The 27,941-nt window shown below is 41.1% G+C and overlaps 1 protein-coding gene across 2 annotated transcripts; it reads right to left on the minus strand.

The window, feature by feature from the left end:
- Window positions 1–306: 306 nt before the first annotated feature.
- On the minus strand, window positions 307–27,332 carry CD99 (CD99 molecule (Xg blood group)). Of its 2 annotated transcripts, none has more exons than XM_066571555.1 (11): window positions 27,183–27,332; window positions 9,573–9,611; window positions 9,192–9,242; window positions 8,689–8,721; window positions 7,733–7,774; window positions 7,551–7,583; window positions 6,098–6,172; window positions 4,603–4,644; window positions 3,973–4,083; window positions 3,124–3,177; window positions 307–588 (listed from the first exon to the last, which is right to left on the minus strand). In XM_066571555.1, exons 1-11 carry the CDS (start codon window positions 27,241–27,243, stop codon window positions 563–565), a joined length of 567 nt encoding a protein of 188 aa, XP_066427652.1. In that variant the 5' UTR covers window positions 27,244–27,332; the 3' UTR covers window positions 307–562. The 2 variants fall into 2 exon arrangements, with proteins under 2 accessions (XP_066427652.1, XP_066427651.1); XM_066571554.1 differs by having other exon boundaries at window positions 3,124–3,180.
- Between the last annotated feature and the right edge of the window lie 609 nt (window positions 27,333–27,941).

Raw genomic sequence — 27,941 nt, forward strand, 5'->3', positions numbered from 1 at the left:
CTGGCAGCTGGCCCAGGCAGCTACACAGATTGGATCAGCAGCACCCACACACAGATCCACCATCCATACACAGTGAGCTGTTTGCTTTCAGGTGCCCACAACATACACCAAGCTGGTTTGTTGGTCCACTCACTGAGTTCAGGTTATTTAAAAAAATGTTTGTATTGCCTGAGAGCAATAACATAACAGAAACCATAACTGCATATTGGTTTTGGAGAGGTAAGGAAAAGTTAAATACACTGAATGCACTTGAGATACACCTATTTGTCAGAGGAGTTAAGGAAAGAATGCAAAGGCACAACATACTTCTACACTCCTGTCATTAAGGCCATGTATTGGTGTGCAACAATGCTTCACAGGGCTAACCATACAGAAGTACTCAGGTCTAAGTGACAGTCCCAGAGGTGTTTGAAACAAGTTTCATGTTTTCTCATGAAACTTCAGGCTCTGCTGTTTGCTATGCTTTTTTTTTGTTTCCTTTCCTTTTCTTTTTTTTTTTTTGGCAGAATGCAGGTTGTTTATCCAGTTCCAAAGATCTGTTCTTCACCACTCTTCCTTTAATTTAGTTCTCCAGAAGTGTGCGCTGAACTGAAAAGTGAAAACCAATTCAAGATTAGTGCACTAAGTTAGCATACAATGTAAGTTATACATTACTATGTAACAGTTTATGCAGTCAACAACACTCAGCAGATGTTTGACACCGTGTGGTAAATTTAGGAAAGCGGAGGCTTGATTCTATGAAGCCAACAGGCTGCATAGCAAGGAAGGTTACACTCAGATTTCTCACTCAAATAATCACACAGGGAAGCTAGCTACACTTGCACTGTAACCCACCACTCAGTTCAGGCTTGAGGTCTTGCAAATGCAAACAGGCTGCTCATACAAAAAGTAACCTAGTGAAAATAGGTTCAGGAAATCAAAGACATGTTTACAGAAAATTTTAAAAACACAGATCTATGCCATTTGACCTGGCTTAATGAGAGACTGCTTCTAACTGGAAGCCATGTAGGCACATCTATTACCAAAAGCAGACCTAACATCTGCTGACTCCCAGAACTCAGATCAGGAGCAGCACCATGATGACCATGGCTGCCCAGTCCCTTAGCTAAGCACATGATCATGCTTGTCTGCAAAATATAACAGAGGTATGAAATCTGGGACATAATATGACATCAATATTAGATTAGATTAAATCAATAGGTAGAAGTAATCGTATTTGACAACATCCCAAGTGTGACTTTACTGGTTAAGATAAGGTTGCATCATCTGAGGCATTTCACTTCTGAGTTCCGGTGAATCTTGGCCAGAATTTCAGCATACCCAACTACAGGTCATATTTTAATATTTTAACTGCCTTTGGTAGAGGACTTTGAATGATGCCACTTGCTTCCCTAATGCACAGCTGAATTGAGAATACCCGAGTCTCTTCAGTGCTTACAGCCAGTCACAAGAAAATGTTTTGTACTTGAGAGTTTTATATACTTAACAGCTTAAAGTGTTTATAAAGAAGATAATAAACCAGATGAAACTTTATAACACACTCATGAAATACCCGAGAGAAATAAGGCATAATTATTTTTCAATTATAAAAAAACCCAGAAATAGTTCTGCAGGTTTAAGATTAAACTCACAGAAGAATATACTGCAAATATATACTGCTGTGAGATATTAATACTCAGTACTTCAAAACCAATGAACTTCAGCATGAGGTTACAGTGCTTCTTCTTTTGTTGACCAGTCACAAGGCCAAGTTTTCACCTATACCATTTCCTCTAGCTCTGTCCATGGATTTCTGGAGCTTATCACCTGCTCCATCATCCAAATCCCCTACACAACTATACGTGGAAGGGTGAGGTTCTCAGTATTTGTTGCTTTAAAAGAGATCCTTCAACAACTCTCACCTTTGTAGAAATATTAATTATGTGATGGTTCTTTCATACAAGAATCATTCTCTGTTCACAATAGAGAATGCTTTAATTACAACATGCTAGTGAGTTCAGTCCTCTTTGCCTCCAGTGTAGTTTCATATCTGTCCAAATATCATAAATTTTTAGTATATATTCTTTCAGTGTTGTGTTATCAGTTTATAATTAGAAAAAAATTTCAGATTCTAATCAGAAAAAATATGCACTAATAAACTTCCAACTGCAGTTATTCATCACAGTGATGGAGCAGGCTTGTGTTTTCACAATTGCCTCTAATGATACTTTTGCAGAGAAAATTCAATTCTTCACTTTCTCTAAGCTGCCACATTTCAACGCCCTCTCAAGGCAATAAACCAATCTGTTCAATAAAAAACTCAAGAAAAGTGGCCATATTGTCAGAGCCAAATGCCTGATTCACTTCTAAGTTTGTCATCATGGTAAAATCATAGAATCACAAAATCATGTATGCTGGGAAAGACCTTTTAGATCATCCATTTTAACTCTTACCCTAGAACTGCCAAGTCCACCTATGTGCCAAGTCTATATATCTTTTAAATACCTCCATGGATGACAACTCCTGTGCTTTCCTGAGGAGTTTCTGAGCAGCCTGTTCCAATGCTTGACAAACCTCTTAATGAGAAAATTTTTCCAAATATCTAATCTAAACCTCCTTAGGCAAAGTTTGAGGCCATTTCCTCTTGTCCTATCACTTGTTACCTAAAAGAAGTGACTGACACGCACCTGGCTACAACCTCCTTTCAGGTGGCTGTAGAGAGTGAAAAGATGACCCCTGAGCCTTCTTTTCTCCAGGCTAAACAATTCCAACTCCCTCAGTCACTCCTCATAGCCCTTCCCCAGACCCACTGCCCTTCTCTGGACATGCTGCAGCACCTCAGTGTCCTTCTTGAAGTGAGGGGCTCAGAACTGGACACAGCACTCGAGGTGTGGCCTCACCAGAGCCAAATACGAGGGGACAATCACAGCCCTGGTCCTGGTGGCCACACTATAGCTGATACAGCCCAGGATGGCACTGGCCTTCCTGGCTACGTAGGCACACCGTTAGCTCATATTCTGCCAAAATTGTAAATTTTTTTTTTTTAACAAAAAGCACAATTCATTTTCTCCAGTATGGTCAATAAAGTGCATTTTATAGGATCCCCAGCAAAGAGCTGATCTTCTATCTAGATTCTTGTCTTACCAGGTGGCTCAGATTGTGCTCCCCTGTGGCTATCCATATTCACATTCTCTTCATCTGCTGGGAAAAAAACCAGATATTTAGCATTCAAATTCTCTTATATTTGAGGTTCTTGATAAATAGAGATAATCTGAGAGAAGAAACAGCAGTGAAAAAGTGGGCTACTGACAGTAGTTGAGTTGCCCTGTTTTGCCTCCACATTAATTTTAACACACATGGTAGAGATCTTTTTTAAGAGTTTCCAAACTTACCAAGTTACAAAACAGCAGTGCCTGGCTGAATGACTGCTCTATCCCTTCACTAAATAGTCAGAAAGACTAAAACAGACAAAACCAAAGCTTCTGCCCATCCTATCACCCACAGTACTCCCAAAGTTTTCATATCCAAATTATATCTTATTTAGGTGGAAAGGAAGCAAGCAGTATATCACTGCAGAAGAATAATCTGGGGATGAATACTGGGGTAAGTTGTCATAAAACTAATAAGTAGGCAAGCATCTTGTGAAGACACAAAGCTAAAATTTGCAAAATTAGAAACTACCAAGTATTTCTCAGCATGAAAAATATCTAATCCTAACCTTCACTTGATTCTCCTTAAAAAGTATTTTTTGCAGTCTCTCCTGCTTAATTTTAGCAAGAAGTGCTTTTATTTTAGGAAATGTAAAGCTTTGAGTCCTCCTAGTTTTTGGGCAAGGAATTTGTCAGTCTTAGATGCCTAGTAGGAAAGGGGTGAACATAAATTCACTGGGCTATTACAACTACCTTATGCATAGGATCAATTTATAGTTCACATATAAATACAAAAATACCTATCTTTAGACAGTAGGAGACAAAACTAATTTGGAACTCTTACCGCTTTGCTTGAAACAGAGTTTCTTCTTCTGGTAAGCAATGAAACTACCTACTGATGCAACTACAGTAGCACCCACAGCACTTAAAATTCCAGCTAATACTCCCTGAGAACCTGAAAAAAACAGAGATGTTTATGAATATATTTCAGAGCTGAAAGCCACATCAAAATATTGCCTCAAAGTAAACACTGAGAACACTTCCAAAAACCATTAAACTGAAATTACATGAAATTGTAATAATCAACTCTGTGCTCAATGAAAAGTGAATCCTCTCATTTTGTAACCATTGATTTCTTAGCAATGCCCATTGTTAAAGAACTTAAGCATGCCTGTTTTAAGTTCCACTAATTAAAAAAGCAACCCTTTCATTGCCACATCTACTTTGTATGAAAGCCATCACTGCACCAGTATCTCTGAGACCTCAACACTTGGGAATCATTTGTAACATAGAAATATTAAAGGACTATGGAAACAGAGTTTAAATTCCAGATTGCAGAAAAGCTTTTTAATTGCAACCCACTCCCAGTAGTGGGTTACAATTAAAATTCTAGCAGAAGATTAGCAATCAGAAACCCCAAGAAAACAAGCTTCATACATCTAAACACATCATACACACATACTCATGCATTTACCTTCGCCTTCTTGGTCACTATTTGGAGTTGGACCCTTCCGTTCTGTAAAAATAAATGGAGAGTTTACATTTTATATGTCTAAAGAACACTTATATCATAATTGACATTTTGTCAATTAATTATCAAAAAATACAAGGCATGTATTATATCATATCCATACAGTGTTAAACTGGCACTGAAACTTTCTGTTTTCAAAGTATGGCTCAGAGCAGTGCCAACTCCAGCCCTGAGTGCTCAGCACTTTCTACAAAATGAGCTAATAACATTTGTGAAATCTAGTTTAATAAGCCTGTGCACCACCACAGAGAACTCATATAATGTCAGAGTAACATTCAGCTGTATTTCCACAGAACCAACTATCTTTTCCTAAAATCCCAGCCTCATCTACCTTTGCAATTCTCTTCACAAGCAAGCCAGAATTTCTATAAGTGCTAACTCTAAATTTGTTACTGTGCAACTCACACCACTGAGGCAGGAACCTGTGCAGATGAAACCACCACTCGAGTCTCCACAGATGTTTCTTGCCCCTTCCAATTTTCGAGTACTGCCCCAAAGGAACCTTGGAAGGAGGAAGCTACCCAAAACAGTGGCATCAACAGTCTCCACCATAGGACAGGTCTTCAGAGAAGTCAGTAACCATTAGCACATCCCAAACCCCATCAAGATACTTAAAACTAATTCTGATTTGGAAATACTAAAATTGCAGTAAAGCAGTAATTTTAGGCATAGAAAATTACCAAAAAAAGTGTGGCAAGCTATGAAATGGTTTTATACTGTTCAGAGTATAGAATCATATGGTGGTGAAGGAACCTTAGTGATCACCAAGCTTCAACTCCTCTGCCATGGGCAGGGACACCTTCCACTAAACCAGGTTGCTCAGAGCTCCATCCAGTCTAGTCTTGAACACTTCCAGGGATGGAGCATCTACAACTTCTCACTTCCTCACCTGCCTCACTACCACCACAGTAAAGAAGTGAAGGCTAAGCATCACCTGGAAGTGCAAATGTCAGTTAATCCTGTGGGACAAAGGAAATCTTTGAGAACATAAGGTGGACCCTCTTCTGGCCCACTCCTAGGCTTCCTACCTACAACTTCTAAAAGAAACTAAGAGTATGTCATAAAAGATCAAAAATAGCACTTGGATGACCCTAAAAACTACATTAATGGTCAATTTTGAAGTCAGTAGTGCATTCACATTTCAGTTGTGAAATAAGCCGTATTTCTTAGCATTATAGTAAAAAAATCACTGAAAATGTTTGCTCTAGACCAGTTTTACACCTAAGTATTTGGGGCTTTTTTCTGGCAGAGACAGAACATGTTACTTTTGAACTCGAAAATATGCTCTTCAGTTTCAGATACCAGAACCAAATGCATTACAAATTAGAGCTAACCAGCTCTAACCAGGTCTCTAATTGTCTAACCAGCTTATGAGCAGGCTTTAATCAAAAGCTCAGGTAGCCACAGAAACAATAGGAAGCCCAACCTGCTATCTTACCATTGCTGCCACTGCCATCGCTTCCTCCTCCTCTTGGGAAACTGCCATCCAATAGATCTGAATCACCAAAATTGCCTATAAAACAATGCAAATAACATTACCATGTTTTAAGTTCAGTGAATAAGATACACCAAGGCATATAATAACATGGAAATTTTCTCAAGACCATTCAACTGAAATTGTGGTGGCTTTAGGCTCAGCACCAGAGTCAGAGCATTTAACCTTTTAAAAGACCTCACAATGTCAAGTCCCCTCAGCTCAGCACTACAGAGTCTGACAGCAGCACTCCTTTCTCTGGACTTCCTGAACAACTGAGAGAAGAGCAGGTAGTACTGCACAAATCAGGTTAAGCAAGCATGGAGCCTCATAAGCTGCTTAACTCTAAAAGCCCAAATCTCACTGTCCTGTGAAAGCAAAGAAACAATGTGGACAGAAAAGGACCATTTACTTTCAAGGTTGCAACTGTGAATGATTCTTCAGAGTTGGGTGTCTAAGTCTCAAACAATCCAAATGTAATTCCCTTCTCTGATTTATTGCAGGACATTGAAGTAGTCCCTCTCCATTTCCCTATGAACCCTACCTATGGAGCCTTCCTGTCTCCCTCATGGCACCTTCTCCTCCTTCTCTCTGCTGCCAAATGAATATTTAGTTTACACAATGCAAATCAGTTTTTCAGGCAGAAAAACTAAAAGTATTGCATCAGAGGATGTTTTAGTTGGGTGTCAAAAGCACTGTACTGAGGCATGCAAGAATCAAATTCAAGTTATCTACTGCAAATCAGGTGAAAGAACAAGATCTGAGGCTTGCATTCCAGTACTCTTTACCACCATGTGAATAATGGCATCATCACAGCTGCATCCTTCTGAATCTGTTTTTTTTTTTTTTTCTGGATTAGGCAAAGATAGGGAGGACCTCTAAAGCAGAACATGCAGGAAAGGACGTGTATTTAAAACCTATCTTTCAAACACAAAGAATTGTATTTCTTAATGGGGTCCTTAAATAAAACAAAACAAAACAAACAAAAAAAAAAGGCAACCCTTAAACTTAGAGCTTTCCCTTTAATTTAGATCCTTTAAGAATAAAGATCATAGGCAGCTGCTACTTAATTTTGAGCATGACTAGAAGGGATTCAGTTTGTAAAGAAGAAAGAACTCAATGCAATACATGGGTGCTTAACCACAGGGGGCCAAGAACAGCATTGCCCCAAGCACACACACACACTGTCCTATCCTGCCTCTTCCCCATATCATCCTGTTTTTAAGTGAAAGTGACTCAACAGGTTTGTTATGGAATTTCCAGACTGGTGCAAAGCTTATTTGCAAGACAACTTTTGCTCAAGCTTCAGTGTTTGATGTATGCCACACCTGACATCCATAGCAGGCAATTAACAAGGATCAATTACAGGAAGTGTAACTGAGACAGTAAAACCAGGAGTTTGTGCTAGAAGCCTTACCAGAGTCTTTAGGTTGATCTTTCTTGGGGTTATCTAATAAAAGAAGAGAGATTTAGGAGAAAAAAAAAAAGGAAATGTTAAGATAACAAAACCAGACTATAATACAGTAATGTTCAAAGGGACTAGGAAAGATTAACAAATACTCTTTTACTGTTCAGAAATTCCTGTTAGATCAGTCTTACCAGTGTCTCTAGGATTTGCAGGAGGATGTGGCTTGGGATCACCTGTAGACAAATAAGAGTTAGAATAAATTGAGCAAAATTACTAGCGTGAAGAAACCAAAAGCAGAGCATGGGAGTGACCTTGAAAAATTATCTGACCTAAAATATTGTATCAAAACTTCCCCATTTTCCTTTCATTAGGTAATCCTGTATTTCTTTGGTTATTTTAGCTACATAGTGTATTTTAATGCCAGAAAAGGTTTTCCTGCTACATTAACCAGCATGTCAGATCCTTGCTAGGATGGAACATACACAGAAAAATTCATTAAGTCTTATGCAGCATTTTAGTTTGCACATCTGATTTCAAAGGCTGAGTTTCTTTCAATTTTTCTACCAGGTACATAATACTTGGCTGTTTTCTTTTTATAAAATTACCAGGTTTTAATGAAATATAAAGCCTGGTACCTCACTTGTAAAATAGACAAAGTACAGGGAATATAACTAGACTAGGTCCCCACAATGACATTTCATTTGGCTTGCCACAAAATAGGAAAATAAGAGATCTTAGAAATTATCTCTGTACAGTTCTGTCACAACCTTCACATTAGAAAAAGTACTTTCCTTCAAATTATTTATAACAGATTGATATTTCTTGGGCTACTAAAAATACTTCTTGAAATGGGAGAGATTACTATGGAATTAACATTTACTTCCAAAAGTAATAGTTTATGGAGTCAGTGCCATCTAGTGAAAAAACAGCAATGAAACAAGTAGAAGCTGGCTAAGAAATTATTGAAATTCTTACAGTTTTGGTGATCCAGAACCTTAAGATTAACAAACAAAACTAGGCTGCAGTTATTTTTATCAGCAGCCTGCTACTCTAATAAACTCAGTGCCTTATTATACTTAGGTCATAAAGGATGGAAAACATTGCACCAGGTACATTTGAGCAGTATCCAGGAAAATAGAATACTTACCAAAATCAAAAGCATCAGACAAGTCGAAATAATCTACAAAGAAAGAAGGAAAGTTTTAATTGTAATGCAAAACATGTACTCTTAGACTACTTTTTAAACAAAATGGACCTCACAACGTTTTATCTACAAATGAAAGATGTGCTCACTCATCAGTGACTCACAGAAAGGTCCTACAAAGTTACCAGCATTACCTGCCAAGCAACTTGCTGCTTTTGGAGATGAGGGGACCTGTCAAGGGCCAGCTCAAGGTGAGCAAGCTCCAAACATGTAGACTGAAAGCCAAGAGAAGTAATTTTCACAGGGCTTTTTGTGAAATCACAAAACATATTTTTGAGAGTAGATTCTAAAATGAAGAAATCCTTTTGTTGGTAGGGGACTGCTTTCTTTTATAGAAATATCACAACCCTGTGTGCCACTAAATTGAAAAATTCAGGATCTCAAATTGGAACGTATACTACACTTGATTTTACAGTAAAAGGCATTACAAGCCAATTAGATCTCACCTTTATTTGATGATGGTGTCTTCTGAGTTACAAGAGGCTTCTTTGTACTTTCTGTCAGGTATGGTTAGGGAAAAAAATAATTAAATTCTATTTAACACACTGTTCAGAAGCTACATGAAGGACAAAGGACAAATCTAAGTACATGCCTATACATCAAAACGCACAAGATCAAATCTATACAGCAAGAAAATTTCACCTCAAAGAGAAATCTTTAAGTCTTCAAAAGACAAATTTGAGTTCTGTGTGGTCAACACCTTGACAAACACATGGCTGAATTGTTCCACTGAGGTTTAAACAAAGGTTTAAACAAATGTAGCAAAGTTGTTATGCTTGGTCATGCAGTAATGCTAAGAAATCAACAGGTGAAAGAAACTTTTTTACCTCCGAAAAGTGCATCTTCTAAGGAAAATTCATCTTGGCCTGTAGATGATAAAAGAAACAGTAAGGACACTGCTTTTTCTTACTCAAATCCAACACTTAATAAAGTCATAAACATGTCTGTGATCAATCTTGAAGTATGCTTTCTGCTTCCTGAGTCCATCTAGAACAATATTTTGAGTCAGGGTTGAAGACAGACATTCTTCTCTATTTCTCCAGGTCATTTTCCATATGTCTTTTCAGAAAAAAAAAGGAACCACACTAAAAATTAGCTCTATAGAAATGACCTGAAGGGTTGGAATATACATTCCTGCAGCCAATAATGCACTTTATTCTTGCCACTGCTACTGCATGTTTCCTTAGTGCCACCCAAAGCATTTCCCACCCTTCTTTCCACTGAACCACAAAATAAGCTGGGGGACAGCTCCAATGCATGAGAACATACAAGATTCAAGTGTGAAGCAAAGCTTTGGAGCACAAAGGCCATTATGAAAGTTATGTAATGGAGTTAATATCTTGGCATTAAAAATTAATTTTCAGGGGTTTGTAAGACTTACCTTTGCCCCTAACTAGGATTAGCAGTATGGAGGTGGTTAAGATATTAGCATGTATGATCTTGAGCACTTTTTCAACTTCCTAAAACACAGCTAAATGCAGCTGGCACCACCATGGGGTCTCCCTACAGGGAGATTAGATTCTATTTTCAGTCCTTAGGAAAAGAACACTGTCCCTCGTATTAAATCAGGTGCTAGAGCTACTGCTGCTTACCCAGCCAACTGCAAACACACCAACTCAAGACATAGATGACACAAACTGATCTCACAGCACAAATGTGGTGGGGTGTGATCAACAGCAGAGCCTTGTAAGGTAAGTGGATAGCTAAAGCAACTGTTTGGGGTGTTTCTGATTTTTCACCATCCTTACTTTCACTGAAGCGTGGAAAAAGAAAAAGGCCTGAAAGTAGCCATCAGCCATTCAAGAAAAAGACATCTAAATATACTGCTTCCATAGAAGCTTGAAGACTTCTACCTACTGAGGATCAAGCCAGCCAGAGCAAAAGTTATGTCCAAACAGAAACTAGCTTAGTTCAGAAGATACCTGCATAAAGCATTATGTGTCTGGCTTTCCCTCTAAGAATGTAACCACCAAAGAGGCATCAGAAGCAGCTACTGCAAAGTCTAAAGAGAGGAATAAAAACAAACATCAAAATCAAACTAGAAGCAGAATGCACCTTTCACTTAGATGACAGACCAAGTTAAGTCATGAGTCTAATACCAGGAATGATGGATGCTTATATACCTGGTGACATCTTTTGACGTAACTAAGGTCAAAATTGAAATGCCTTTTCCTTCTCAGGTAACTACACATCAATAATGCCTTTTTTAAAAAGAAAAGAAAGGAGAGTAAGATACTTTCTTTTTTCCTTTGGAACAGGGAAGCAACTGAAATGGAATAAAAAAAATGTACATTCTGGCCAACTAAACTGCTACAGCAGAAACTGAAATCGGAAGTCTAAGAAGCGATTCCCATAGTGTAACATTTGAACTAAAACCACCTTGCTCACAGCCAAGTAAGGAGACAGGCCTACCTGGTCTCTGAAAAGCCCTTTCACAGAAACAGAGGTGATTGATGGCTTTATTGTGGTGCACAAGCAAAGCACACTTAAAATCTCCTGGATAAAATAAGTAGGTATAGATCTTGAATAGAAAGCAAGAAGATATTTTACTTGGTATCTCTTATTTCAGATGGAGACCACAAGCTCTGTTAGATCACAAGAATGCCGTATATTAGCAGGTCATTTATCTGAAGTCTATATCAACTTGCAATACAATTTTACAAACCTCTGTGAAGTTAGGAGGTGCTAAGACACAAATGCCAGTTACTTCTGAAGGCTCTCCTTTGGTTAGACTACACCAAGAAACCTCTGTATCAACAGGCAAAAAAAAGGTCAAAGCACTCATAAGAAATTTTAACAGGCATTTGCATAGCTGCTCCTCAAACCCGGGTTCTAGTTTGCTTGTGCTCTCAAGTACATACACCTCTCAGGCTACAGTCCTCTGGGAGGTATGCCTAAGACAGGACCTGATCAGAATTTGGCAGTGTAACTCCAAGAGAGCAGGTGTCAGAACCCAGGACATCACTCTGGCTGTCCTGAGCAGCCAAGACCCCTGCCAGGGGGCTCAGAGACCCTGGCACAGAGCCCAAAATGCCTGTGGTTTTGATTATGATCCATGGAGCAAATTACCAACCTCAGATGAAGATCTGCAAGCCATGACAAATTAAGCAGAATGATAGTGAATTTATCACGAGGTGAAAAAGTAGATTTTGGGGTTTTTAGAATGGGGATTCGGGGGGGCAAGATGGAGGGATCTGGGCGTGTCCAGCCTTTCTTCTTCTTCTTGGTCTCCATCTTCTGCTGTGATGTTGGCACTTTTAGATTGGTTTAGAGTAGAAGCTCACTGTCTAACATAGGTGATAGATATTGGGAAGTAATTGTAAACATTGTATAGGTAGTTTTTAATATAAAGACAACACTGGCCTGAGGGCAGGCAGTGTGCATCTGACTGTCCTGCTGAGCAGACCTCAGCAGGTCAGGAGAAAGAATTGTATAGATAAGGAACAATAAACAACCTTGAGACCGAGAAATGAAGAGCCCTGACTCTTTCTTCAAGCGCCGGGCTGGGAAAAGAGACTTTCCAACTTTTCTCAGGGTCACTCTGACCAGCTAGAGATCCTGACAGGCAGGCAGAGGAATTTGTTGAAAACATACACTCCTCAAAACACTCCACCAGAGCAGCACCCAGAGGAGAGACCATCAGGACCTGGTAACACCATCTGTCTCAAAGTCAAAGGTATAGCACTAACACAATGAACATTACGCTGGTCTGTGTATATTTCAAGAACCCTGTTTCTTTCCAGGCAGATGGAAAAATAAGCACATACACTCAACTTTACAGAAAGCTGGTGCAGCTGAAATTTTACCTGGAGCAGCAAAGAGGCTATATGAAGAGTTTCCCACTGCCAGCATAAAACTCAGTCCAGGAACTCAGAATGGCTTCAGCTGCAGTGGTTTCCCTCAAGAAGAGGAAACCTTTGTAAAACGGGTGTGCTTTCAGGCTTTCAGTGACATTGCTATTTTAAGGGATTTTGCAAATGAACTTCACAGAGAAATAATTTAGGATGAGATTGCTCACTGCCAAGCCCACATAAAAAATGCTCTGACAGAGGAATAAATAAAATTGAGAGTCAATAAAAGAAAAATATAACTATGCTTTATTGATTAGAATTACTATTCTGAAACCAAAATTCTGCTTTCCAAGCATGCAGCAAGCACATCAGGCTTTCCATATACATTACTATTTTAGATAAGGTAGCAAAAAATGTCAAGACTTAGGTTATGGAACTCATTACAATAAAAATCTGCCCTCTAAAGAGCTGGAAGTGAGCTTTCCCAGCAAAGAAAGGTATTTCTCCACTGTTCATGACAAACCTTCCTATGTCTTTAAAGCAGCTGCTTTTAAAAATGTACTCACAGCACTTTTGGTATGGGTGGGTCCAACTAAAGTAGAAGTTCAGAGACTTAGTCTAAAAGGAGAAAAGCTAAGTATGATTCAGCTGGTTCCAGGAAAAAAAGCAATTATAAAACAAGAGATAAAGCTAAAGAACAAAGGTGCTATCAGGGTCCGAGAAGGAAAAGTCAGCAAGAATATGCTGCACTCCCTACAGATTTAAGGAACACCCACAGCAATTGGGCTTATGAGCATTTTCTTAGTCTAAACAAGGATACTTACAAATAAAGCAGATATTGTATTGCATATGAAGAACAATACAGCAGGTATTTCTAGCTCCTAGGAGCATGAGCAGATTCCAGAGTACTTTAGAAGCGTCTACACTATTTTCTTTTCACCTCTGTATCTCAAATACCTGGATCTCAAGAGACAGATCTGTAGCAATCTATCTGAACCACTCAGACTACAGTGTGCACCAGCCATTTCATTTGTAACTGTTCTTATCAGAATTTTCTCAGGGCTCTCTGGAATTCATCAAGGTTACTAAGACATAAACTGTGCTAAAATAAGAAAGAAGCAGCTAAGAAACAGAATTCCAAGACCACAAGAAGGAGATACTAGAGAGCTGTGAGCCACCTGGACTGTAACCAATCACATATTCTGAGAAGTGCATGCAAAATGCACGGACAAGCAAAGGCACCAATAAGAAATGCATGATCAGCATGGGCAGTAGAGTTAGAATGTATAAATAAATGCATAAAGTAAACAATACACATCTTCTGCTTAATCATATTGATTAGTTGTCCAGGAGTCCTGAATTTTCCCCACAGATCTTCACCAGGCCACCGCTAGTAACCAACACAGTTTGTGTTAGCTGGGAGGAAAACAGTAGGTAAAAGAAAAAGTGCAAACACAGGCTTTGAATAGCTGATGAACAGAGGGTATCCAAGAGATCCAAGTAAGCAAATAAGAGTGCCAAGATCTTTGCAAAGACCTGTCACTGCTCTTAGATACTTCTGCTACAGTATTAGACTGGTCATATTCACATTCCACTGCAGAAGGCAGAGAAGTACCACCTCCACACACTCAAAATAAGCAAAACCCAGCTGACCACAGTCCTGGGCAACCTGCAGTGGCTGATCCTTCTGAAGCAGGGGGTGGGACTGAAAGGGCACCAGCTTCAGCAGCCTATGGTTCTGTGATATGGGCCAATCCTAGCCACTGGACTATACTCCTTGTGCTGCAAAGTCATAGAATTAAAAATAAAGTAAGTCACTCTGTCTGCAATTCTTTTTATAAATGAGAACTGAAATACATTGCTCTGTCTCCTGAAGTTTGTAAGCAGAAACCTAAGCTACACTAACAAGAGCTGCTAGAAGAACATTTGGGTGATGGAAGCATGACACTTCCACCAAGAAATTAAAAGTTTTGGGGGCACTGGTGTGGGAAGTAGAAGGAATGGAAAAGGGTTTTGCAAAATGTAACAAAGGTACTGAATCCACATGGCAAGCAATCAAAAGTCATTGGATATATTTATTTGATTTTTTTTGTTCCATTTTTCTTACCTGTAATTTCAGGAGGGCCTGACCACAATTGAAGACTGCAAGTATCATAGGCTATGCTTAATGCTATTTCACCTATGTACTTGCCCTTACCAAACATAAATGCGTTACTAAACTTAGTGAGCATTTTAATTATTACTAAGTTACCTTTTGTGTCAATTCAGGGACTAAAGCAACACACAACTGGCAGAGAGAAACATAGGCTAGTCTGCATCCCAGTGCAGCAGTTCATGGCACCTTCCTCACAGCAACCCCAAACACGCCGAGGTCACTCTGTGCATTAAACATGAAGTTACTTGATGTCATCAAGGCCAGCCCCAGAGCCACTCCTGCCACTGCCTTCTCTTGCACCAACAGAGCAAAGTCAGCCTTGTCCCCCTGGAGCAGGCAAGGAGTATCCCTGCCCCTCTTCCCAGGTCCCAGGGCAATCACTGTTCCTCCAGGGAGGCTCACAATGGGCCAAGAACCTCTCTGATCTCCACCACTGCCTCTGTGGTCATGGGGCTGGATCAGGAGCTCTGAAGCAGTCTTAAGAAAACCTGTTCCCAAATCTCACCAAGATCAATAAGGACTGTGCACCTGCTTTGCATTCAGACACTTTTGAAGTTCTGTCTTCGCATAAGAAATGTCAGTAGTTAATTTTTTATAAGCCTAAGACACCAAAATTCCTTAATTACGTGTTGCTCACAGTCTACAGCTTCAAAGTTTAAGCTGTTCAACAGACAGGATTTTAAGCTTTCACAAAGCGGACAAGCCTGGCAGCTACTACTCACATACCTTGAATTTCCATAACCAGGTGCATTCTGACCACAAGGCTCACATTTACTCTTGTTATGTAAGATTCCTTCCCAACTATTATATCAATCGGTTTTTGTAGCATAAAAATATATTAACTTTGTTAATGTACATTAGTTCACATTTTACATTAACAATGCCATGTGGTAGTGGAATTTTACTGGACAGTTTGGTATTGATCATGCTAAAGTAAAAGAAACCAAAGGACAGCTTGGCCCTGTAAATACTGACTTTATTTCTTAGAAGCTTAGAGATAATAAAATATATGCCTGGGCAACCAACGTAATGTCAGCATCCTAACCCCTCTGACACCTCTAAGAAACCCTCCCAGTATCAGCTGGCATCACAGATAATTAAAGTTAATCTGATTCCAAGAATGTCTGGATTAGTTGAAAAGCAGTAAGAAATACAGGTGCTTTCCAAAGTTTTACCATTATTAGTGGTCAGTCATTAGTCAACTTCTGTTATAGTCAACATTTGAAAGCTACAAGAGCCCTGTGTAAAATCACATTCAGGATGACTAGGATACCTCATGCACACAAATTTTACTCTCGTAATTCTGCATTTTGCATCCCAGCCCTCCTCCTCAGTCCTCAAGGGTCTGTTGCAAATTGTCATAACTTCCTCCAAAGGCCAAAGCCAGTATGTCAGCACCTCTCCATCTTCCAGTGTTGAAGACTCTTGTTACTCCTCAAGGTTTTCTGCACTTTTATCTAGCAATAGCTTCAGCAGTTCTTGAGAAAAACCTTTCTGACTGACATCCAGGCAGCCTCTTGGCCTGAAGTGTGTACCTCAAAACAGTGGCCACATCACAAGCAGCCAAACCTCTTCATGCATTTCTAGAGCTCAGTACCCTGCCCAGTCTAGTGCAGAGAAAGGGAGAAATGTTTGCAGGGCAACTGTGTGATGTCTGGGGCATGACTTCAAGGGGTGGGTGCTTTTTCTGCTCATCCCAAATCAGTAAAACACTTCATATGGAATAAAATGTGTAAAATTATAGATTAAAGGTTTCACTCCATAACATGGTTTCACAGCCAGAAATTCATTTGCAATCAATCAGCATTTTGTTTGGTCTGCATCTCTGGTAGGCTCTTGGATTGAGGCAGGAAGGAATGGAAGAATGAGGAATCCCAGTGTGGTAGGGGGCTCAGAGGAAAAAAAGAAAGTCTAGCAGCAAGGTCCAGGGACCAAAAAATTAGGGCAATCTGCATTAGATGAAATACGGTGAAGTTTTAGCACAAGAAATGAGGAAATACTAAGAACCCAAAATTTGTGATCTGGCATTGGGTAATAATTGGCATAGGCACTGGTCCCAAAACCTCAACTGTTGGACTGGTAAATAATCCTCATTCTGATCAAGGAAAAAGAGTTAAATTATAATTTATGTTGAACAAATTAATGGAACTTGGATCTTCATTTACAAATTCCTTCTTTAAAATAAAATGTATTTGAAATATACACTTGCAATGCTTACAGAGCCAGATCAACACTGTTATTTTTATAGCAGCACACTGAAATGAAGATTCACAGAAAGCAGAACTCCTATGTCTGCTGATACTTGTAAGATGACAATTTCACAGATTGTTTCTTTTACCTTCCTCACTACAATTCTTAACAATTCAATACAGTTTGCATGCTAATAGTAAAGTCCAAACAAAATCTCTAATCTAACCAGAAACATTAACTGAACAGTAAAACTGACTCTGGTTTTCCAGGCTCTTTATTTTAATTGTGGCTTGTTCAGTTATGGCTAAAAAGACTCTTCAGGCTTTTCAATCTGTGTACTTGAAATGAGCTACAACCTCCTGTGCTAATAGAAAGAGAAAGACTTTGGGTTTTATGATGAGGGCTTCCTGTGGGGAAGGTGTGGGTTGAGGAAACCAGACTCAGTACAGTGTTTGCAATGATTTGAATCACAGGAGTTGGCACAAATACATGGAAAGCCAGAAACATGGTATAAGTTTTGTTTCTCATTTAAAATAAGGTTGAGAGGTTTTCCTTTCCATTTCCTATCCTTTAATACTTGAGGAAAAAGGCAAGTTTTCCCTTTTGTACCAAGGCTATGTTCTTAGTAGTTTCAGTGTGTTTATGAGCCCAGAAAAACAGCTGGAATGCGTTCACAGTCGAACTGTAAGCATTTCCAGTTCAACTCCATCTTGTCAAAGTACTACTGCTATATTTAGACAAAACCTTTAACAAGAATTCTCCATGTCCACTCTAAGAATTATTTGCATCATCTTCACTTTGATTCTGTATCACTTCCTAAAATCAAATTAGATTTTATGTTCCAGTGTTAATCACTTGCAGCCTGCCATTTCACATGCCAGACTTCAGTTTGCACTATAAATTTACTTATCTTTTTAAAATTTAATCATTTAATAGAACATCAAAGGAAAGCAATAAGAATGGATGCAGGACAGGTAAGAATTGCAAGCTGAAGGAGCTGTGCCAGGATATAGAACTGCAATGAAGCCAGTGACAAAGATACAATGACTACGTCCAAGGGATAGGAGTAGAAGCAACAGTGACAAGGAAGGGAGAGAGAGACGAGAAATCTGAATCAGAGAAGCTGTCAGCTCACTACAGCCACAAGCTTCAGAATCACAAGTCTTGCCTGAAGTTTGGGGAAAAAAGCTCCACATCTCTGCTTAGTATACAAAGACCTTCATAGAAGGCCAAATTAGAAAAAAGGAAAGCTGAAAGTTTGTGAGAACAGTGGAGAAGAATATTGTAAATCAAATTGCAAACTTGCTGGCTAAGACAAGCAGGGACAGCTCTGAGGTGAAGAAGAGATGTCTCCATAACCATGTGCAACATTTGGGGAGGGAGAGAGCAGGGAATAGATGGTGAACTAACCACTGAATCTGGGATCAAACTGCAAGAGGCCTGGCATCCAGGATGGAATGAGAGCCACATAGGAGGCAGGAAGGCATTTCTGGTGTTGAAAAGACACAGATAGGTATGGGTAGCTGGAGGTGAGGGAAAAATCACTAGATTGAAAGATAATGATATAAAATGCAGAAAAAGACAGACTTATCTAAACGCTTTCAGCATAGAATTCCCCAAGCCCCTCCCCCAAAGCGTATCCCAAAATCTCATTTCTAAATTTAACAAGGACTTGTGTGACTCTAGAGCTGTCTGGTTTGTCCAACAATAGCATCAGCTCTAATAAACACTGTTTATATAATAAAAGTATAATAAACACTACCCAACACAACAGCCTCACTTTTTATTCACATCTCACTTCTACTACTGCTACTATCACTACTAGTTCCTTTTATCTTCACATAGTTTACTCTTCTCCTCCAAGTCACAGGGAACAAAAAATTCAGTGGTAAAATATATGTCTAAACACTCTAACTGCACTTTTTCCAGAAACAGAAGATTTAGAGTGTAATATTTTTGCGTCAGTCATAAAAACAGTAATCCTACCAATATTGCTTGAATTTGCTTTCCTGGAAATATCAGAGTTTCAAAAATTTTCACTTCATGTTATCCTCAGAATGTTAGATTTCTTCACAAACAGAAAATATACAAGCAATATTTTTCTGTGGTTAAGCAAAAAAGCATACAAAGACAGTTTGATAATTAAAATCAGATTTTTACCAATTAAATTGATGGGTGCTTAATTAAAAAAAATTTCTATGTCATGGAAAGATTAACTTGTACACGGAGTTTAACTTTTAACCAATGAAAGAACGACTGTTATCCTAAAAAAAAAGAGTTTGATTTTACCATGATTAAAACTCTTGGGCTCAGAGTGAAATGAGCTTTGTGGATACTTTACTCACATCAAGAAACGGATACCATTTCTTGTGAAAAATTTGGGAGCAAGAAGAAATCCAATGGGAGTTTTACAGGATGCAAGCTATGAGAAAAGTAGAGCAGAATTAACATCTGCATTTAACTAACCATTGCTCCAGCCAAGAGACCTTCCTTTCCTTTTACAAGTACTGTTAAGGATGCCAATTTTAGATGTTTATAGCATGTAGACACTTCACAAGTGACTGAAATGTGCATGGAGTAAAACAAATGCATTTTTTATACAACCAACAATGCTGTGTGATCAGACCTGACTTAAAATGTAAATACTTCCTGTCAAAATAATCTTTTTCCCAAAACATGTTTGAATTACTCCTGTATTTGACATGTCAACTATATATTTTAAAGACACTGTTCTACATTTAAAAAACCCATTCAGGATTTAGAAACACTACTGTAAACAGGCCTTATACCACAAAGATATAAGTTCTTATACTTTCAGAGGAATTTGCCTTATGACTTTCTGGAATTCTTTGTAAAAAAATCTTCTGGATCTTATTATTCTAGGCTTCACAGTCACATCAAATGCAGAGGCTAAACCAGTTTAAAAGGAATTTGTGATGACTATCACTGCATTTATTTTCAACAGGTGAAAACTGTACCTGTGGAAGGAGCAACCAATTTTCGGCAGCAAGCTGGGAAATCTTTCCCAGACTAGAATTTACAAACATATAGAGAAATTATTCTTTTTAAATGAAAAATAAACTAAAACTACCTTGTATGAGACCAAGCAACCTTCCAAACACTAGCTTTGGGTCTGCCTTCACCTGGAATGGTGTGCAATATATCTGGAACTGGCTGTTACAAGGGACAGAAATGCAACCCTACCATCTTCCATGGCACCATCCACAAAGGTTCAAGGCAACATCTCTTGAGAATTTTTCCATGGTATTGATGCTATATTGATTGAAGGAAAAACCTTCAAAACAGTAATAAGGAATGGGCACCATGTAGTCTTTTTCTTTCCCCAGCCTGAACTGATTAATCTGACGCCAGCAAATCAACATGAAGGCCGTAAAATATGACAAGTTATTTGCTGAAGAGGCTGCCATGAATTTGCAGAAGTAATGGCCTCTGTTAGCCTTAGAACATGCTTGGGAGCCTCGGTGGCCCTGAGAATACATATACACAGCCTCCTGAGTGATCACTAATGCAGTCCAGAAATGGGTCAAAGACTGGAGTCATGTTAATCAGCAGCAATGAGGGAAACCATTTCCAACATCAGAAGAATGGAAAGTAATACAACAGCTACTCAGAGAAATACCTTGAACATATGATGTAAATAAGAATATCTGAAATTCAGAGGCAATTTAAGAAACATAGTAACCAGGTTGATCAGTTAACCAGACTTGCCAGTACAGGCTTATGGTGTGGACACAAAAGAAAGCTATTTTTAGACAGGTAGGTCTATGAAACTTCTGCTCATGTACTGAGGGAGAAAACACAGCTTAGACTCATCTCAGAAGCCACAGTGCAAGCATCAGGCAGTGTGAAATCAGTGGAATAATAGGACATGCATGAAAAGTTGTTGAAACAGTAATGTGATGGGAGAAAGGGAAGTTTGAAGAAGCCTGGCAAGTGGAGCAGCCCCCTTTCTGTTCACACCACCAGTCCATGCAGCAGCAAAATCAGACAGGAGTTGCCAGAAGATTTTCTACTTGGAAAGATAATGTAGGTGGCACCCTAGATGCAACAAACACATAGTGTGTTGGCATGATGGAATGCAGCCTTGGCTAGGCTTAGCAGTAAGCAAAACCACAGCTATCGAAGAATGAGGGAAAGATCGTGGAGCATAGATGGTATATCATATTCCTTCTAATCCCCTGGCACTTAAAAAGGTAGAACTCTACAATGTCTCACTCCAAACTGTATCCAGGAAGAGCAAACCTCAGCTCTATGAAGCTGGGGGGGAGCTAGTCAACACAAATGTAGAACTCATCATAGCAGTCTCACAGACAGCCATTTATCCCAATTTCAACTGGGTGACAAAGTACCAGCCAGTCCCTGGGATGCCCGAATTAGAGCACAATTTATCCTCCTGCAGCAATTGGAATCCCTAAGGAAGAAGTCCTTATCACTTGAGGACCAGGAATTACCTATTAGGAAGCCTTTGGAAAAATGATAAAGAATTTAGGTATGTGCTGTTACATACCATAAATAGTCCTAATTTACTTCAAAAGCATACCACGTGTTTTGGAGACAGAAGATGCAAGTATCTGAAGATTTATGTCCAAACAATTCCTGGGTACAGGCTGCTCAAGAATGTGCTGCATGGATGATCCATTCCTGGAAGTGTTCAGGTTGCATGGGGCTTTGAGCAACCTGGTCTGATGGAAAGTGCCCAGGTGATTTGAACCAGATCATCTTTAAGGTCTCTTCCAACCCAAACCATCCTACAATTCAATTCCATTGGTCAGTGAAGGTACAGGACATGAACTTGGCAGGGTTTCAGCAGCAGGCTGCCCTGTATGGGAGGAGGCCAGGAGCTGCCCAGTGTCACTTACAGTTACGTCACAGTGGCACTGACACTGCTAGCGCACACCTGTCTTGCTTTGAAAAGGAGGAAACCTCCCTTGGAAAAGAGACCATGACCCCCTTCCCTCTGAATTATTACAACTTTGAAATTGCAGGGATTTCAGACAAAGATATGGGAAAAGGAATAACAGTTCTTTACTATATGTGTATGGATAAGAAGACAAGGACACAACCACGGCGGCAGCCACAGCAGACAGAACGGGAGGAATCCAATCCCGGCCATCCTGGCCACAGGCACTTTCCAGCGGGGGCGCTGCTGGCTCCCGGCCGGGCAGGGCCATGCCGTGATCCCCCCGGCCTGCAGGGGGCACTCTGGGACAGCTCAGCCGCGCCGCCCTCACGCAGTAATGGTGGATGGTCGGGATGGCAAAAATGGGCTGCAGCAGGAACGTCGGAGAGGCGGCTGGAATGGCAGGGACGGCTCAGCCCGGGGAGCAGGAGAGGTAGCAGAAACTCCACAGCTGCTGCAGGGGCCATGGGGTGTCCCAGCAGGCAGGGGTGTGGGTTAGAGTTCAGTGAAAAAGCCCGAGGCAGCAGCAGAAAGCAGCAGGGCTGGGCAGCGGCAGCTGGGTTCCTCCACAGCAGCTGCTGCATGCAGCCAGGCAGACACACCCTCCAGGAAAGGGGACACGGCAGGGGTATCGGTTTTTTCCCTGAGGCACCCAAGCAGATGGCAAGGGTCCATTCCAGTGAGGCAGGGTGCCAATAAGGTCCCAGTTCAATGGCTGCTCTCATGAGCAATGGCAGGAGAAAATAGAGCAGGGCTGGGCTCTGGCAGCAAATTCCCCCACCAAGAAGCAGCTCAATCATCCTCCTCCAAAGTCGAGAGAGCAAGGAGCTGACCTAGCCCCATTTTTCCCCAGCCCAATTTTGTGGTATCTCTGCCCCTCCAAGAGAAATCCCCCAGCTAAGAGAGTGGCCAGCTACACCCTTCCTGTGGAAACTTTTTTCCTATCTCCTAAGTATCAGTCATGGTGATATCAGTCATTAGTGACAGATAGGACAAAATTCCATGAGAGAAAGAAGCAATAGGAAAGATCCTAAACTCCAACACCAAACCCTCTACTGGTCTCAGAAGCACAGAGTATTCCTGCTGGAGCACACAGAGTCAGCCAGCAGGGACAGGAGACACAGGAAGACATGGTTTGAGAGACTCACAGAGGGAGACTGGAGAGGGAACGTGTGGCTGTAAATGTGCTCTGGATAGTAGAGGTTCCATGCCAACAGGAGACTCCTGGAGGTACTATGGCAAAGACACCCCTGAAGGAGTGTGGCCACTGACACCAGGGCCCCCCACAACAGAACAGTGACAGCCCTGAGGGACCATAAGTGACCCTCATAGAGGCTGGGACACTAAAAAGCAAAGAAGAGCAAAGGAAGAGCAGCATGAAGCATGAAGGAGAAGCAGAAAGACACCATTAAGCTCATTACAACCTCCTTGCTCTGCATGTTATCCCAGCAAAGGAGCAGAAGATGGGCTGAGCACAACCTGCAGTGAAAACCAGGGAAGCTGATATAGAGTAGATAGGGCTGTTTGGGCTTAAAATTAAAACCTTTAGGGTTTGATGGATCAACTTTTTTCTCTCAATTCTCAAACCCATGATTAGAAGTTTGCATTAACTGACAGTAAGTTAAGTAAAAGTCCTATGAGTTGAGATTGTTTTGCTCATAACGTTCTCTCAAAACATTTTTACGATACTCCAGAGAGCAGGTTCCTGTGCCAAAAGCAGTTTGCAGAAGGCTAGAAGTAAGTGGAATGCTCCTGTCAAAATGATCTTAACCAATGACTACTACTATCATTGCATTTTCCAACACAGCTGACACCTGATGAAATACAAAGTCATTTCAGTGGGAAATTCAAGACAGCAAGAGTTAAAGTAGGCAAGAGTCTCAAACACAGACGAACCAATCATATGAACCAGAGTAACGTCAGGAAAAATAATGAAATTGGTCTTGGCTAGATGGCAGTAGGCTGAGTCACACTTAGCTCTTGCCAAGTTAAATCACTGTAACTAACAGTTATGGCTTAAGGAAAGCTTATGGATTGTTGCAGTGACATCATTTTGATATAACAGTGAAGTGGCTATTTTATACAACACCACATGAAAAAATTATTAGCTGTTCACGTTAGAGAAAATAGAAAGATGGAGAAACAAGTGCTGCATTTTTAAAGTTCATGCTGCCATGTATGCATTCTAGCACTGCTACTGAAATTTTTCCAATGAAAACTATGGGGTGGCTTGTTGGCTTATTATTGGTTTTGTTGAGGTTTCTGAAATCAGATTTAAAAGGCAAACAGCTCCAGAGCCCACAAAGCAAAGCTCAGCTTCCAGGAGTCCCTACAGTACCTCCCTGTCCCAGCTGAAAGCTCCATCTACTGGATTACAGACAGGATCATTTCACCTTCTACCATCCAACTAGTCATCTCTCTCAACACTGAATTGCCTCAGCAGGAAGTCAGGAGCTCAAATGTTTCCTTCCCTTCCTCAGGGCCCTCTAATTACAGAGGTCTTAGAAGGGATCTCCACCTACACTTCACCCCAGGCTACTGATCTTACAACATGGGTACCTCATTTTCCAGCTGTATTTTGCTCACCTCCTTTTGGCAGCTTTTTTTCACTCAACAAGCTCCCCCCAATTCTTGCAAAGATACTTAAATCATATACCCCAGTCCAAACTCCAGGCCCACAGTAAGCAGACAGCTTTTCATGCTTTGATCTTTCTGCAGTAGATAAGGGAGACTTTTGAGCCTTATGTCTAAATACAGCAGTTTCTTGCAGCTCATCATGCACAGAATCACAGAGAATCATTGAGCTTGGTTTGGACCTCTAAGATCATCAAGTTCATGTGTAGAGTATCATGCAAGGCTTTTTTCTGTTTGATTCTTCATCTGCTGTGGTCTTCTTACACATTGTACAGAAGTCATGCTGCCTAATGCTTTTTTTTGGCATTGTATTTTGAAAACCACATGCCTCAAATTAGACACAGGGCTAACCTGATGATTTTCCAGGTACAAGATGGCTGAGTTGGTCTCACACCTCACAGCCAGCCACAGCAGGAAGCCTCTTGCCCTTTTTTCTGTGTCCCCATCTCATATCCACTCTCCCGTGCTAGGCCCTGCCACTCCCTTGTGCTGGCAGGAACACCCATCAAACACTCCGCAGAGCAAACTCAGCGCAGATTAGTCATCTGCTGATTTATCAAACTGAATCATCTCAGTGCACGCCTCGATGGGCACCAGACCAAAAAAAAGAAAAAAGGAAGAGAAATAGAGATCCCGCTTCTCAGGAGGGGCAAGTTGTCAGACTGCCTATAGAAACTGGTGATATAAAAACTCACATTTAACCTTCCTCTGGATGCAGCCCCAACGGTATCTAAATTCCAGCTCTGCCAGACTGGCAGAGCTCATACTTAGCACATGAGACAACACTTAAATAGCAGCTTTGAGGTTAAAACTGCAAGATCTTTCTCTAAGCAAGCTCAAATAACACAGTACACCCTTGCTTAATAATACATTCAAATCCTTGTGGATATGTTGAACATTGATTTAACACTAACAACTTTCCTATGCCTAAAATGAATGATCCTCTAAGAAGTTATCAGTCCAGAGCACAGATTCTTCTGCTTGAATCATGAAAGCAGGCAGTCCCCCAGTGAAAACAGTCAACTCCACACAGTTTCGTAACAGCTGAACTGCTGACAAAGCAAGACCCTTAACTTTCTATAGCAGTTCTGTAAATTCAGACTACAGACATCCCACCAACAGTGAAATTAAGTTTTTCAAAAGCATGTAATTCAGGTTTTGCTTTTGTCATTTAAGATGGCATGAGCACAAATCTGAAATTCCCCTGGAGGGCCCCACCCTCTCCAGGCTAACATTCTCTGCAGTTCTCAAATTCTTACACATTCTGTTTAAGGAAAAAGTGTCCAAACTAATTATAACCTATCTACTCAGTTTGCATTATTGACATTACCCAGCACTCATATAAATTAACTACCTTTCTAGAGCAATCTTTTAGATTGCTTTTAGTAGTAGCATAATTTTCCTCAGAATTTAAAACAAAACCCTTAGAGGCAGTTGTTGTGCACCTTCCCTCCAGTAAAGCACAATCCTGACATCTCTTTTCATCTCCACGCTTCTTGGCAAAAAGTATAAGAAGAACCTGTTTCTCAGTGGCCCCAAATACTTCCACGTGTTAAGAGCATCACAGCAAAGATCTTGCTGTTTACAACCATGAGGAATGCTTGCAGAAGTAGAGGAGGAAATTTTCCACACAAGTAGTAAGATGACAAATGTAAGCCGCCCGAGTCATCTGTCAGTTTTAAAGGTGGCTTCTATAAAATTGTACTATTTTTTCCAAGAGCTCAGCTCTTCCAACCTGCAAATCAAGACCACAATAGGGCCACAGCAGAACTGAATTCAAGCAGCCTTGCTGTCAAACTGCTTATCTGGCATCACACGTGCACTACATACAGCTTCCAATCAACGTTAAGAGCATGCATTTTTCCTTCTCTTTCACAGAGGTAGATATTTAAGATTTGAGGTATTGCTTTTATGAAGTACCTGAAAAAAAAAAAAACCAACCTAGGCATAGCAACAAGTAGGCTTATTGACATTGTAAAAAGAAGAAAGAAATATCTTAAAAACAAGTCATATGAATGGGAAATGTCAGTTTGGACTGCATATTCCAGTTCAGTAGTCCTCCGCCTGGAAAAAACACCTTCCTAGTGGAGACTTTACTACTTTCCCCACCCCCAAATGTTTCTTTTTACCAAATACAAACGTGCTATTACATACAGACTTTTTTGATTCAGGAAAATTGTCCCTGATACATACTGAAGCAACGAGAAGTTTCTCAGAAAACATATCAGTGTGTTTCACCGTGCGGTTTTGCCATAATTATTTTTTAAAGGCTGTCGTGTGACGGCAGACTTTCTGGTGAGTAACTATCCGATGCCCTGGGACTGCCGTGACTCCGCTTTCTTTCCTAAAATGGAAGCTGCGCTCCAGCCGAGCTCCCCAGGAACCGAAACCCCCTTCAAGCGCCACCCTGCACCCAAGGGCCCTACTGGGGCGAGGACCACGGATTCACCGCGGATGATAAACCAGTCAGCTTCCAGTGCGGAAGGCGGGCAGAAAGCTCAGAACACTTTTCCAGCCAGTAAAATGAGAAGAAAGAAGTAAAAATAAAAGCCAAGAGGGGGAGAGCGCTGTTTCCCCGGTCTATGAGACACGGTCAGCCAGGGACCCGCCCGGCTCCCTCCCGGGACTGCCTGGCCGAGCCGCACTGCTGCGAGCGGCAGCGCTCGGCCCCCGCCCCAGGGGCTCCGGGCAGGGCTACCTCCCCGAGCCGCGGCAGGGCCGCTCCGCAGCTCCCACCCCTCCTCACCTCTGACGGAGACCAGGACGGCGAGGAGCACCGGCAAGAAAAGGAGCCTCCAGCGCCGCATGGCTACCCGCCCCACAAGCTCACAGACAGACAGACAGACACACACCACGCGCTGCCGACGGCCGGAGGCTCCCCGCACCACCGCAGCTGCTCCACGGGAGGCAAGGGCGGCACCGCCCCGGGGCCGGGGCCACCGCCCCAACGCGCTCGGGCCGCCGCGCCCCAGGGCCCTCCTTCCAGCAGGGAGGAGGGATAGCTCCGGGAGCCGGCGGCTGGTTTTCGCTGCCGGCAGAGATAAAGAAGGAGTGGAAGGTCTGTCGTGCTGCTCAGCCCTGACCGCTGCCCTGCAGCCTGCCTGCGAACTGAAGGGAGCTCCGAAAGGAGGCCACGGGGCTTCAACTCTGCCCTCAGGTTTTAATAGCAGAGGTCCCAGGTTTTAATAGCAGAGATGAATGCTCAGGTGCTCAAGTACCGCTGCCCTCTCTTGAATTAGGCACTCCCGTTCATTGCTTTTCCTCAGGAAAAGTCACCCAACGCAAAACAGTGCAGGACACCTAATAATGCTGCCCATGGCAGGCTTGCTTTTTCTTTAGTCAGAAGAAAATAGTTTCGAGTTTTGTATTTGTACTTGTGCTGAGCTGTGTTGAGGGGTGTGTATGAAAAATACACTGCCCCCAAATCCTGGTTCTTCAATTGCCAGGTATGCACTGGTCATTGACTGGATAATAAACAGTACAGTGACACACATAGTGTGATTTA

Source organism: Molothrus aeneus, chromosome 2, assembly GCF_037042795.1.
Source record: "Molothrus aeneus isolate 106 chromosome 2, BPBGC_Maene_1.0, whole genome shotgun sequence".
In the NCBI taxonomy this organism is placed as follows: Eukaryota; Metazoa; Chordata; class Aves; order Passeriformes; family Icteridae; genus Molothrus; species Molothrus aeneus.